At 42.4% G+C, this 14,276-nt stretch overlaps 1 protein-coding gene and 1 long non-coding RNA gene across 2 annotated transcripts in view; one reads left to right on the forward strand and one right to left on the reverse strand.

Annotated features, from left to right (window-relative positions):
* LOXHD1 (lipoxygenase homology PLAT domains 1) overlaps positions 1 to 14,276 on the reverse strand; it is a 155,874-nt gene that overhangs the window by 74,671 nt on the left and 66,927 nt on the right. The window contains exons 12-14 of the mRNA XM_083816422.1: positions 11,725 to 11,860; positions 9,604 to 9,758; positions 6,521 to 6,681 (exon numbers count right to left, since the gene is read on the reverse strand). Coding sequence (XP_083672548.1) covers positions 6,521 to 6,681; positions 9,604 to 9,758; positions 11,725 to 11,860 — 452 coding nt within the window. The remainder of the gene's footprint in view (positions 1 to 6,520; positions 6,682 to 9,603; positions 9,759 to 11,724; positions 11,861 to 14,276) is intronic.
* On the forward strand, positions 6,624 to 9,567 carry LOC310889238. Its single transcript, XR_014576472.1, has 3 exons — positions 6,624 to 6,809; positions 9,010 to 9,125; positions 9,216 to 9,567. It is a non-coding gene; the product is annotated as an uncharacterized lncRNA (long non-coding RNA).

A 14,276-nucleotide genomic window follows, 5' to 3' on the forward strand; every position in this document is an offset into this window, starting at 1 on the left:
CTTTTTCTGGCTAGTGTTTGTTTACTCTAGTTTATCATCTCTTTTCCTTTTCTTACAGATAAGCATATAACCTTCTTACTTCAGCAGAGGGGAGCTGAGTTTTCTTGTTCCCATTTTCAGGGCTGGGTTTGTGGAGATAGCTGGTACCAGCAAAAGGAAGGGTTTCCTTTGTCTCTCAGTATTTATTTAATGATCTGACTAGACTAGACAAAAAGAGGAGACAGGCACAAAGCATAATGTAGCCACACTCTCAAGGGAAAAAAATCCAAAAGGAAAATGGAGGGGGAACAAATTGCTAAACTGGTACCTCCACAGATGTCCCTTTCACAGCCCCAAATGCATCATATGCCATACAGCAATCATTGTATGGCATACAGCAAATGTCCTGGTAGAAGCTTCTTACTTTCCACTTCAAAAAACCCTTTTTCCCAGACTGCTGCAGCACACATTTTATTCCCATAAACATCTGTGTAGGGTCAGGTTTCCCACACTGGTGTAGCAGGGCCATTTCTGTCCCCAGATATTATGCCAAGAGAGCAGGAGCAGTTCACAGAAAGCCCAAGTACACAGCTGTCTACAGCAGCATCTTTTGCTGTCAAAAACAGTACTTAAAACCAGTAAGGGTGCATGAAAAACAGCAAAGCAAGCTCTGGCAGGTCACACAGGATATTTAAATTGCTATAACAACTCCAAGAACTAGAAATGGAAAAACAAATCCTGAGAAGTTACTTCTTTTTAAAGAAGGCCACAGAGCTATGTGGATGACACCAGACCACAGACAACCTGCTTCAGCACAAAGAGATGCAGTGTAGATGCACCACAGGCTTCTTGCAGTGGCCCCATGCCACACGTCCTCTGCCTTGCTGACCCTCACACCACAAAAGAGGCTGGCTTCCCAATTAAGTTTCCACCTTTGATTTTGCTGATGAGCCAAACAGAAGGAAAACAGTGAATTGACATGAACAAATACCACTGATAGCTAGATCAAACATCTTTATGGCATCTCGCTGGTAATAAAAAAAAAAAAACAGATTACAGTCATGACCACTTGGACTTTCCATAGTGACCGGGAGGTAGGCAGGTATTTTGTAATATGGAGGATGTGCCAGGTGTCCATTTCATCCATCTGAAGGAATGTTATCTTTTTAGTCTCCTCTCCCTTCCCACACCCAACTTGCCCAAAGAAAACACACAGAAAACCAGCACCAGGAAAGAAATTCAAACAGGAGCTGGAGACAGCCAGTCCCAGAAGCAGTAGCAAGAAAGTCCCCATGCAAAAGAGAGGTGCATACATTCCCCACCACAGAGACACACACCTCCACAGCTCTCCTATACACTTGTGCTGGTTGTCGGGTACGCAGACTACCCCGTATTCTTCCCTTTCACTCTGTAAAGCAGGTGGCCATGTGCAGGTGGCTTGAAAAGGGCTAAAAGCTAAGGGGATCAGCATGAGGGTTTCACACAACATGTGGACATTGGGTGTGGTATCATGCCCTGGTGGAGGCTGAAAGGCATGGTAGGGTTACAGGAGCAGAAAAATCTGTGGGGAAGACTGGCAAACTAATATCAGGAATTGAGCAAGGGTGGAGTGCAAGGAGGGCAGAAGAGGAGCATGCCAAGACATCAAGTCCTAAAAGAGGAAGACTTTACATGAGTTGACACTTTTGGGGTGGGTGAATTATTTTTTACCTGGTAGAACTGGTCCTTAATACCTTTGTATCATGTAGTTCTTGATGTTGGCTCAGGATTCACATCCTTGGACAGGTATCCAATGGCTAGGGGATCACGTCATCCCAAAAGTCAAGGTTCTTCTGGACACATGGAAGTTAACTGGGAGGACCAACTAAATCTGAGCCTGACCTCTACCACCCCAGGACCACTGAACATGGCTTTCATGAGGGCAGAAGCCCACAAGGTGGAATAAACTTCTGCTCTCTTGGTGCTGTTTTTTTTGGGGTCCTGCAAGCTGATGTTTCTGCTGCCAGTGTACATGCTGCTGATTTGTCACCTTCGCTATTGTTTTAGGGAAACATGTTTTGTCACCCTATTTGCTGATGTTTTAGGGAAACGTGGGATGAAGCAGGATGAATCTCTTCTGCACCAAGGTGGCAGGATGAAAATGCATTCCACAAGAAACAGATCTCTGTGTGCAGCATAACAAATGCTAACTGCTTCAGCAGTCAGGAATCCAATAAAGGAGGACACATCCCTAGGTAAATAATTTCCCTCTACCAACATTGGCAGCTACTGATGGCAAGGGAAGGAGTTTGGATTGGAAGAAGTGGGTTAAAGCTGCTGCTGTAGAAGTAGCTGATTACTTTTTTTTTCAGCCAAGAGAATAGTACTATTTTCTCAAGAATATGACTCTAATTAGTGACAGAGAAAGTATTTGGATGAGCAATGCAATTGTATTCCTTTTCTTCAGCACATATGTTGCAATATCCTAAATTTACTCCAACACAATTCCAAAAGCATATCACTGAGCAGCAGATTGCAACCAGGGGTTTATAGTCTTACACTGAACACAAATGGATTGACACATTATAAACACATCAGGCAACAGAAAATGGTATTTTTCTGTATAGAGCTATCATATTCCTAATACAAAAGACCTGTCAAAACATTCTTTCATTTTGCCAAGCCTCCATGCAATTTCAGTGCGTGTAGTTCTCACACCAGTACAGATTTTGGAATGGTGTGCATGCATCTTGTGTCACATACTTGGTTTTACAGGGTTATTGCATGCCCAATAACCCAAAGTGGACACAAATACAGCATGAAAGATACTCCAGCACAAATCTCTAGAGGATCAGAGAGTCAGGGAAGCACTGGAAAAATGTAATATGGTATCACATATAGCATTTGAAATCCTGTAGATAAGAGCCTATGTGCAACAAGAGTGATTAGCACACCCAGATAAATTCAGACATGTAAGCATATCTGCATATGTGTCTTTAAATTCAACTCATGTATATAACTATGTACAAAATAGACAGAAGTTGCAGAGTATTTAATGCAACACAAGGAGGTTTCTCTGGTTCCTTTGTATGATGAGCACTTTTGGCATCTGATTGAATAAATGTTCTTTTACAGGGACCTCCTAGTGCATCATCCCATTCATAGTCTCTGTTCTTCAGAGAATTAATGTTATTCCCTTATGCTGGAGAAAAATTAGGATGTTGCAGTCCATATGCTTAGAAAAAAAAAATGTAACAAAGTATCACTGAAGATTTTAGTAGAGCTGCAATGATTTATAACATAAAAAATTCTATCCTATCATGAACTCATGACTGCCTGATTGAAAATTTGTTTCTGTCTGGGATATAAATATTATGAAAAACAGGCTATTTTAAAGAATGTCAACTAGTCCATTCCTGGACTTCCACAGAGCCTTGAGAACAAACTGAAAACTGAAACACTCAGTTCTAAGCTTTGGAAAGGTTTGGCTCCACTTCTGGGGCAAAAGTTGAACTCCTTCATTTCAAATTTTTCAGTGTTATTTATTATCACAATAACTACTTCACATCAGCTACTATAAGGTATGTATAGTACGACTGTATCACTGAATGATTCAGGGTTCAGTTCCAAAAAACACGGATATTATAATATCGTGTGCTCATAAGGGAAGAATAATACTGCCGTGCGTCTGAGTGAGGTATAGTAATTCTGTAAATAACACTTGGAGAAGTTACATTTTCTCCTTGTGTGCACAGATCAAATGACCGCTTTAAATATCACTGACTCTAGGAAGAGCTACAAGCCTTTCTCTTCACAGCCAACTGTTTTAAGAGTTGAAAGCACAGGCCTGGGAGTCATTATTTCTGGATGCTCTTCCTGAACCTGACACAAATTCACGCTTAATCCACTTAGCTTCTCTTTATCTCTGTTGGCTCCCTTGTAAAATGAAGACTGTTCTTCTCATAGAACTGTTGTGACTATTATAGGTTATAGATGTTCCTATAGAACCATAAAAAAAGCTTTCAAATTAAAAGACAAAACATAGCCATGCATATGAATACTTAAAGAGCAGGAACAGAGATTTCAATGAGTCACATGTAGTGAAGATCTATATGGATATCCTACGGGCGTTAGATATAGTAGAAGCTGTTTAGACGGCTCTCTGCCGTAGTATGTGTTTTTATAGAGGTAAGAAGCCTCTGAATAGTTTTTATAGGGGTAAGAAGCCTCTGGAGCTTTCTGCACACGTGAGATATGTTCCTGCTGGAAGGCATTTTGTCCTCTAGCTGACTCAGAGGAACAGCTAAGCTGCAGCAAGTCTGCAAGAGCAGCTTTCAATAAGAATGCAGCAGCAGAAGTTATTTCCTCCAGAACATGCAAATGTGCTACGTGGAAGAGTGGAAGTTAATCAGGTCTTGGGGATGAAGGCAATGAGAACATCAGCATGTCCACTGGCTGGCCAGAGACTGGCCAAGCAGAAATAGAAGCTTACTCAGCGTCCCCTGGATGGAGACTTGTATTAGCTAACTAACCTCACTTGCATTGGCTCACCAAAAGAAGGCAGCTCTTCTTGGACAAGCCTATTTCAGCCTCTTGGCTCTGAAGAAGCAGGCAAAGAAGGTCCTTCTGAGCACCCGCCAAAGCAGTGAGGATGTAAGCTGTCCTTGGCCCACAGAGCTGGAGGGGAACATCCAAACACTGCAGGTCATGGAGACATTTATCCCTCAGATGGAGGATGCAGTGGGTGAGCACCTTCGCCCTCAGATATCTCCAGAACCCATGACGACACCCGTATACTGCGATGATGCCCCAGTCTCCCCAGAGACACAGGCACCAAAGATAGTGGTAGGGAGCAGCTATCCCCTGTGGTTGGAGGTGATCAGTCATGTTACCTTCTCAATCTGAGGGGAGGAGATAATGCTGGCACAAGGACAGCAAACAAAGCCGCACGAACAGCACAGATCTTACTTGGAAAAACAGACTGTAAGAAAGGTAAGAAGAGTGGAATTCCATCGTTTGCGACTTGGAGCCTGAATGCACCCTATATATCCTGGGGATAAAGTCCTTTTTTATTCTTTTTTTTTTTTCTTCCTCTTTTTTTAGTCCCTGGCCTGAGGGGAACACCCTGTGGACTCTTCTGATACACAGGAGAAAACCTAGGGGGAACAGGGTCATCACTCCAAGCTGAGGGAAGACACATAAACAGCCAAAAAAGGAGGCAATTCAAAATGAAATCTTTACAAAGAGCCAGTTGCACAGTGCATTTAGACATGGAAATATCTCTGAAGGATCTGAGCAAAACAGCTCTTCACGTGGACATTTCATGTCCAAGTAAAAACCTGTCTAGCTGGGTTGCTTAACTCAGTAAAACATATGGTTGTTAAATATGTATCAAAAGGCAGCAATGACATAACGTCATGGTTTGTTCTTTGAAAAGGGAAAGGCTGGCTTGCTTTTCACAACCAAGATGACATTGCATCTGCTGCTCAGTGCTGTCTCCCCAGTGAATGTGCTCTCTGATGTGATGTGGCTTAGCAATTCAGAGGGGCTGGGACCGGCTCCTGTTTTATATTAGGCTGACTCCCCTGATTATAGTGGTGTTCTGCCTGATTTATGGTGACAAGGGACAAGTAGCCAGCTTAGCGGGTTTACCCCTGTTTGCAATTTAAGAATAATTGTGTTTGCATTTTACAATTCCACTTGTTCCCCCGGAGAAGACTTTTTGCAACAGCTACTTGATGCTGTTAAGTGGAACTCAGTGGATTTCCATCCTATAGGGAGGACATTCTTCAAGGGCAAGTGGGACTGCACAGGACACTGAACTACACCAAATGGCTGTCTCTTATGTTTTCACCTAGTTATCTCTCGTTTGTGCTAGGGTGTGGAGGACCCCAGGTAATGCCAGAATGGATGTTGCATCTGGCTCCCCATGGGCAGCCTCTCTATCGCACATTTCTTTTGGCCACTTGATTGTCTGGGAAAGAGAAGAATACATTTATAACTCCCGAAGGGCTGAGTTACAACCCATTGCTCTACAACTATCTCTGTCTGCATAATATGCATTTCCCTTCATGCAAGGAGCTCTCAAGATGGCAGTATAACAATTTTACATTCTCTCAACACAAAAATAGCATCCCATTGCTCCTGGAAAGATGGGATGTGCATGCAAGGGAGCAAAACGTTGTCCCTCACATGCAATAAAACTAGCAAACTGCAGCAGATTGCAGAGTGTGTTTCTGCAACAGGCAATTGCAGTGACACTCTATGTGGGACTGGAAGGTTGTGTTTTACCTTTTGGAAATTCTCTATATTACTGAACTAATTGCTGAAAAGTTCACAATTCAGATTGCTGTTCATTTGGTAAGGGGAGTTAACAGTATCTTAAACCTCCCAATCCACACTCTTTGCTTTCAGGCTTAGCAAAAATAAATGAATGCATAAATAAAAAGGATTAAGCTGTGCTCAGAAAATTCCAGTCTTGGAACAATAGCTAGGCTCTTTAAAGGTTGGCAAATGCATAGCTGGAGGCATGATTTGCAAGCACAAGCATTATTTCCAGTACCTGTAGCAGGGGAATTCCACAGCCTCGCTTTCTGGCTGTCCTTCTTCCCTCACTATCACTTTGGCAAGGTACCAGCCACTGCTTCCTCCTTTGCCATCATGCCCTATCCTCACCCTCCTCACCTGCTTCAGCGTTACTGCTTCAACGAAGAATTCATCAGCCTTTGAGAAGGAGAAAGACAAAAAGGTAAAGCAGTATTTCTCCTCAAAAACAAACAACCCAAATTTATTACTGCAATCAAACCAACATCATCAGCATGCTGTAAGATAATTCTTCACGAGATGAAGGGGTAAGTACAAACTAATTTACCAAAGAATGAAAGCTTGAATATTTGTGCTAGAAATATAATATTAGATTTACAAATATACGATCTGTCAGCATTTTAAATCTTCCACATCATTGCTTGCCCTCCACAACTGCAAAGAAAAAAAAAAAAAAAGAAAACTAATTTGATTATTAAGAAGTTTACTCAGAGAGGCAGGAAATCCACACTCAAACCCCCGTTTGGATATTAGCTTTCTGGGAGAACCTGGGCAGGTCACTCTAGACCGAATCCTCAGAGGTATTTGGAGGTACAGTTTGAGGACACCACCACACATTAAAATGAGCTGACATGGACTACTGAGCACAATCTGGTCTCCCAACACTTCCTCGCATGCAGGTGTCAGATGTGCATGCACAGGGGTATTTCCAGGTGCTCAGGAGCCTGATGTCTATGTTGTATTCAGAAGCTGGTGTGAACCTAGCCCAGGAGCTAAATACCCTTAAATACCCATACAAACCAACAACCAGGCACCACTGCAGTGGCTACCCTCTGGCTGAGATGCTGTCTTAGGTAAGAGAAAGCTAAACAAATGTGGCAATTTGCTCATTCTTTATCATCTCCCAAAAGCCTGTGAAGCACATATGACAGTAGCAAATACCCACTTAGCTCCTGGAAAGCATGGTGGCCTGATAATGGTGTTCAATTGGAGAAGAATAATAATTATAAATAAAATCATAATTTCTTCCATCATTCAGGACTCAAAACTGACCTCTAAAATACAGACAACTAAACATACTACCACTGTTTCAAAACTTAATGATGTGCTTCTATTCACAAACAACTGTTACTTATAAACTCAAAGCTGCTACATGGGGATTTAAGTTATCAAGACCTCACTGAGTCAGACTAAGTCAATGAAGTCTGATTCATTAGGTCTGATGTTCATCTTACTTATTAACGGCTGATATAAATTAATGAGTAAGTAAATGGATGGAACTGAAGCAGGGCAAACACCTAATTTAAAGACATCTTTAAATTTTACCATCTATACAGGCTGTTAGTTTGCATCTGCAAGCAAACTTTTCAAGTTAAATTGGTAATCAAGGTGCTATTGGTTTAAGTGGTTGTAGATTAAAGACTGCACTGACTTAGTCACATTTCTTTATAATGGCGTATCTGAGTTAATCAGTGTAGATATAGTTGTTCAGTCTCTTGAACATATGAGCTCCATGTTTGTCAGGATCAATCCATAAACAGCTTTCAATTCACTCACAAGCTTTCAGCTCCTCATGCCAAAAGACCAGTTATTCATTAACAGATTCCAGTTTGGTTTATATCATCTGGATACTATTAATCACATGAACTGATTTCCAAAATTATTCTTCCTATTTTCCTTTTTTTTTTTTTTCTTTTTTACTTCATGAAGCTATAGCTCATTTTGTTGGGATTAAATAATACAGTAATAATAATAATAATAATAATAGTCTGTGTTCAAAATAACTTCGGTCTTCTGTGACCAAGTATCTTTTTTTTTTGGACTCCATTGAAACAGTCTTCAAACCAATATGACTCATGACTCATTAAGACTTCCCCAAATGACAAAATGACTCTCTTTTATAGTTTGGACCTACTTTTAAAAAATAAATAATCTTATTATGCAAATACATAGGCAAAAATACAATGTTTGCAGTGCCTATGTCTGCAAACATTTATATCATGTAGAAGCAGAATGAAATTTACCACTATGTAAATATCATGCGTTTCCACAGACAAGTCTTAAAAGCACAAGAAAAAAATAATAAAAGTTATTTTAAAGTCAAAAAAAAATCAGTGATCTCAGTGAAGTATTGGAATTTCTGAACACCCAAAGGTAAATGCAAAGCATTAATATATATTTCAGAAGCCTAAATTCAATGGTCAAATTTGAAAATATGACCTCCTTTCATCTTCATTTTCTTTCCTTTCCAAATCTTCAACCAAATAATGACACAGAAGATGGGAAATCTGCAGAGTTCTGTGATCAGATTCTCAAACTCTCCTCCTCCAGGGGGTACTGATTACATTTTATCAGTTTAAGTCAGACCCTAGAGATCCAATGTGTATCTCGTAATTGAATATATATTAAGTAGGTTGACCCCTTAGATCAGATCTGCACATTATTTGCTTGTTAATGCAGCAGGCGCTTTAGCTACAGATTGACATCTTCATTATCTCTGTCTTTCAGTAGGATGGGCTCAGCCTTCATTTCAGGCCATTTGCCCCCTCTTTCAGGACCCAACCATACAAAACACGTTGACCAAGAGACTGAATATTTGACATGGAAACTGATGCACTGTTGAGGTGAGACTGGGGGAAATATAAAAAACACATTAAGCTTTTGGTTCTGATGTTCACATTAAAAAAATTTTTTTTTTCCTTCCTTTGCCCCAGAAGCCAAATTTGTGCAATCACAGATGGAGGGGGAAAGGCATCCCCTTGTTCTTGGAAGATGGACAGCTTTCCTGGAAGCCTTCTCCAGACTGAAGACACAACTTCAACAGCCACTACTTAGCTGGGAAGCAAATCAGGACGCTTGTGTATGACAATACAATTGTCAAGCAAGGGTATACTGTCCCTAACCTAATCCCCCTTCCCAAAGCAACCAGTATGATACCCTGCAGCTATGATTTCCTTCTCCCTACTTTCCTAGGCCAAACCAGCAGGGAAATCAGCCAGGTTTGCAAATGCACATCTTCAGAAAAAACAAACATCTACAAACCATCACCAGCTTTGTTTGGCACTTTCAAGCCCATCTTAAGGAGCTGCTGCGTGAACTTACATTGCCTTTCTCGAATTTATTGACGTTGTTGATGCATTTGTAGAGAACCCGTTCTCCCGTGTCTCCCTGCTCACCGATGAGGCAGACGAAGACATTGGCATCTGTGCCGCTGCCGCTTACCATCCCTGTGCAAACTGTCACTCGGTATTTTATCACTGTGGAAGCATAAATTAATAAAGCAATTTCAGCAACACAGTTAATTGCCATTTAAATTTACAGCATTTTCCACAAACTTGCAATTAATTTTAAGCGTTCACGCTTCCAACTGATAATCCTGTATGTGTGTTGACTTTCATACTTCCATGTTATCACTAGGAAAAGAAAAAAAAAAGAAATAAATAAAAAAAGAAGGCCTGAAATGTTAAGAAAACCCATAAAACCCCTCCAAAGAAGCATATGGAAGTGCCTTCCCCTTTGTGTAAACTTCACAAACTGGAGTGCACGGCTTTCTTGGGGCCTCACCCCAGGTCTCCTGCCTCCCCTCCCTGTTGGGCCTTGTAACAAGTTGTTCAGGGAAAAGCCTTGGTTTTGGCATCCATGGGCATGGCAGGCAGAGAAAAAGAGTCAAAAAGAGTTAAATGGTACGCTGGCTACATGGTGGGGGCAACAAGTCCAGCTGGTCCCATCTCCCTGGGACTCCTTGCAGTGCAGGAGGCTGGATCGTGCCTTGTCTCCTTGTCACCTCTGAAATATTTCTTCAGGATTTTCTGGTGGGATTTTGGGTCACCACCTTCCTCCCCCCACCCCAACCTCAGCTGTGACCTCCTGTTCTGTTGTGGGAGGGACTTCCAGAAGAAATGTCGCCATGAAGGACCAGCCCACAGACCAACATTCGTGGAAGGGAGACCAGAGGCCCAGGATCACTGAATTTCGGAGGGGTGCAGACAGCCCTGTGAGCAGCTCAGCAGAGGGAGGTGTGATCCCTTCTCCATGGCAGACAGGATCACGATATCTCCCCGGGTCTGACCTCTGTATACTCAAACCCCACGCTTTTTCCTTAATGCTGAGTGAGAGCCTGTCCTTTAGATAGGGACTTGCTGATGGAATGAGCTCCTTCAACAAGCAAGGAGGCAGCACAGAAGAACCCATGTCTTGGATGATTTCAGGGAGTTTCTATCATTTTTCCAGGCGGAACAAGAAGCAATGCTCCAGCCCTGCCTCCCAAATCCCCACGTGCGGGTGTCACATCTTGCCTCCTCTCAGCACAATTGCTTCTTACAGGAGAGAGTCTGCATTTGAGTTCAAGCAGCCCTCTCCACAGCTGATTAAAAATACATTTCAAAAACAAATTTATTTACATTTTAATAACCTCTGTAATTACCATTACTCTTCCTCTTCTGAGGAACAGTTCAGCTGCATGCAGATCACTGAGTTTGTTGGAAATTTCAGGAAAGAGGGGACTTGTGGTCTGTAGAGTGTGGAGCCCCACTGGCTGCTTCAGCAGAAATGCCAGCGGCCATCCTGAGCTCTTCTGCTCTCCAAAATTCTCCCTCCATGTGCATTTAATTCTTGTGACCCGAGGTCAAGATAGAAGTGACCACTTCAGGAAGCCAACACAAAGTTCTGTGGCTTGCCTTAACTAAACTTCCAGTTTGAGCATAATTTACCCAATAAATATTTCTGATTGCTCATGCATACTGAAAGATAGCTAATGCTCTTGCATGACTGTTCTCTGCAACTGTCTATACATTTATACATTTAGCTGCATAAATGTGCATATAATTAAATAAAACTGTAAAGTGCAAAAATGATTGTTAAATTTTAGATAGGTTTTCAGCTAAGCATGCAATCCATGAACTTCACTTCAAACCTAGCCTTTCCTGTTTTAAGGAAGACTGGAGAAAATATGAAATAGAAAAAAATACAGCTCTGGGAACAGCGATGCTATGGCCAGATCTCTCCCACCTCCCAGCAGAGAGAAATCTGCTCAGAGTCAGAGCCTGGGATTTCTGATGCCTCATGCAGCTAATGATGCACACAGAAAATACTGCAGAGAGAAAGTGCCAGAAAGAGGAGCTAATTGAATGGCACCGCTCTGTCCGTGCATCCCTTAGACAAAGAGGTTTTTTTTTTCCTTTTCAGGCCTCAAGTGAGCCCCTGCACAGAGCCCATGGCTCTCACCTGGCATGACTTCAGTCACCAGAGTCCCCTCTGCAGGGAGCTCCCGCACGATCTCATTGTCGTCTTCATTTATATCTAGCCAGCGGCCGCAGTTGAATGAGTATTTTTCTTTTGTCAGCGTTTTCAGCAGAGTTACCTTCATTAAACCAAAACACCGCGTGAGTTCAGAGGCTTAGAGACAAAAAGCAACCAGCTCCTGACAGGGCTGTGCCTGGGAAGCAAGAGCAGGTCACAGCAGAGAAATAACACACATTAATAACGAGACTGTCACAGCGCACCCGGGCGCCTTCCGAAACGAGCACTGGCTGTCATAGCTGAAGCCTCTTTGTTCCTCTTTTCCCCCATCACTCCATCGCCCTGTGAAAGTTTTGATGGATACTGTGGCCCTGAGTAATTGCTTGTCATATGCCACCTCGTGCCCAGACAAAACACAGGTAATCTGTTTCCTCAAATGGAGATGGAGAGAGGCAGAGCAGGCAGGGTGTGCTTGCTAATGCATTTATTTTTAAAGCTTGGTTATCGTGATGGCTTTGTTAATCACCAAGGAGAATGGGTTTTGTAGGAAGTAATCTTCTACCCTTTGGGTAAGCCTTGATGACCTACACATTTGCCACTGACAACCTGGGTCCTAACATTTACCCTACCCAAAGTAAAGGGCAAAAATAATAAAGAAATTTTATGTAAAATGCAGTTTTCTGGCTTCTCTGCAACACTGTAGCCCTGTTTCTCTAGCACTAACAAATTGAGGACCTTGGTTCTAGTTTTCAACCATTAAGTCAAACTGCAGAATGGAAATACTAGCTCAGTCCTGATTAGAGATTAAAAAATAAATAATAATAATAATAATAATAAATATTAGGGATTACCAGGGAAAAAAAGGCAAACAATGAAACAGAAACTGTTGCTGTGCTACTGTATAAATCCAATACAAAGCAAATCTTGGACAGTATTTGCACTTCTGGTCCCCTCAGCACAAAATCAGTGCATAGCATTTATAGGAAACACAGAGAAAATGACAACAAGGGTGGTCAAAGTTGTGGAGTGTCTTCCAAATGAATAAGAAGCAAATAAAGTAGGAGTCTGCTGATGGCTGGAAGAGCACCTAAAGGGAGGGTATGATAAAGGTCTCCAAAATCACAGGTGGAATAGAGAAGGCAGAGGGGGTTAATTCTCTCTTTGCTACAAGAAATAGCAGACATCAAATGATGCTAGTAGAGCAAAGTTCAAAGCAGACAGAAGGACATCACCAACATGTGAAGTCCTTGCTGAAAGCCATTATGGTTGCTAAAAGTTTAAATGTTCAAGGGGAGACAGAAACTTGAGCAAATAAATGGAAGAGAAACCTGCTAAACTCTTTGTATTTAGTAGATCTGCTCAGGAAGCAAGTCTCCAACTGGGAAAAGTCAAAAGATGGGAGAATATTAGGGGAATATATCATAAATGCTTTCCCTTTTCTTACTGTTCTCTAATCATGCACTTATGTGACATAGGAGAGAAGGCATTGGGCTAGATGGATTTTTGGACTGAATAGTATGGTTCTTCTTGTAGTAGAAAATGTGTGCTTGCCCGAAAGTAGAGTAAGCCCAGCATGAAATGTGAGAGGACTGGAACCTGTTAAGGAACCATTGTTAAGTTTTCAGCTGGAAGTTCTGGGATGCTATAATGTATACACGAGCAGTGGGATTTATGTGCCGTCAGCCTGATGCATCCAGAAAGCGTCAGACTTGCTGTCCACAGGCAAATTGAGTTCTGGCATCATCACCGTATTTGGTCAGGCAGTTTGGCCCAAAGTGAATCCTAAATACATTACAGTATCACAGATTTCTAGGTTGGAAGAGACCTCAAGATCATTGAGTCCAACCTCCGACCTAACACTAAGTACTCCACTAAACCATATCGCTAAGCTCTACATCTAAACGTCTTTTAAAGACCTCCAGGGATGGTGACTCCACCACCTCCCTGGGCAGCCCGTTCCAATGCTTAATAACCCTTTCGGTAAAGAAGTACTTCCTAACATCCAACCTAAAACTCCCCTGTCGCAACTTTCGCCCATTCCCTCTCGTCCTGTCACCATGCACGTGGGAGAATAGACCAACCCCCACCTCTCTACAGCCTCCTTTAAGGTAACTGTAGAGAGCGATAAGGTCGCCCCTGAGCCTCCTCTTCTCCAGGCTGAACAAGCCCAGCTCCCTCAGCCGCTCCTCGTAAGACTTGTTCTCCAGACCCCTCACCAGCTTGGTCGCCCTTCTCTGGACTCGCTCGAGCACGTCCATGTCCTTCCTGTAGCGAGGGGCCCAAAACTGAACACAGTACTCGAGGTGCGGCCTCACCAGAGCTGAGTACAGGGGCACAATCACTTCCCTAGACCTGCTGGCCACACTGCTTCTTATACAGACCAGGATGCTGTTGGCCTTCTTGGCCACCTGGGCACACTGCTGGCTCATATTCAGCCGACTATCAACCAAAATTAATCAACATTATGAGATCCTTCTTTTCTTCCCTGAACACAATTTCTGTGCGGGAGAAGAAGACATACGTAGGGAAAGGTCAAG

This window comes from Anser anser (genome assembly GCF_964211835.1).
Source record: "Anser anser genome assembly, chromosome: Z".
NCBI classification, from domain to species: Eukaryota; Metazoa; Chordata; class Aves; order Anseriformes; family Anatidae; genus Anser; species Anser anser.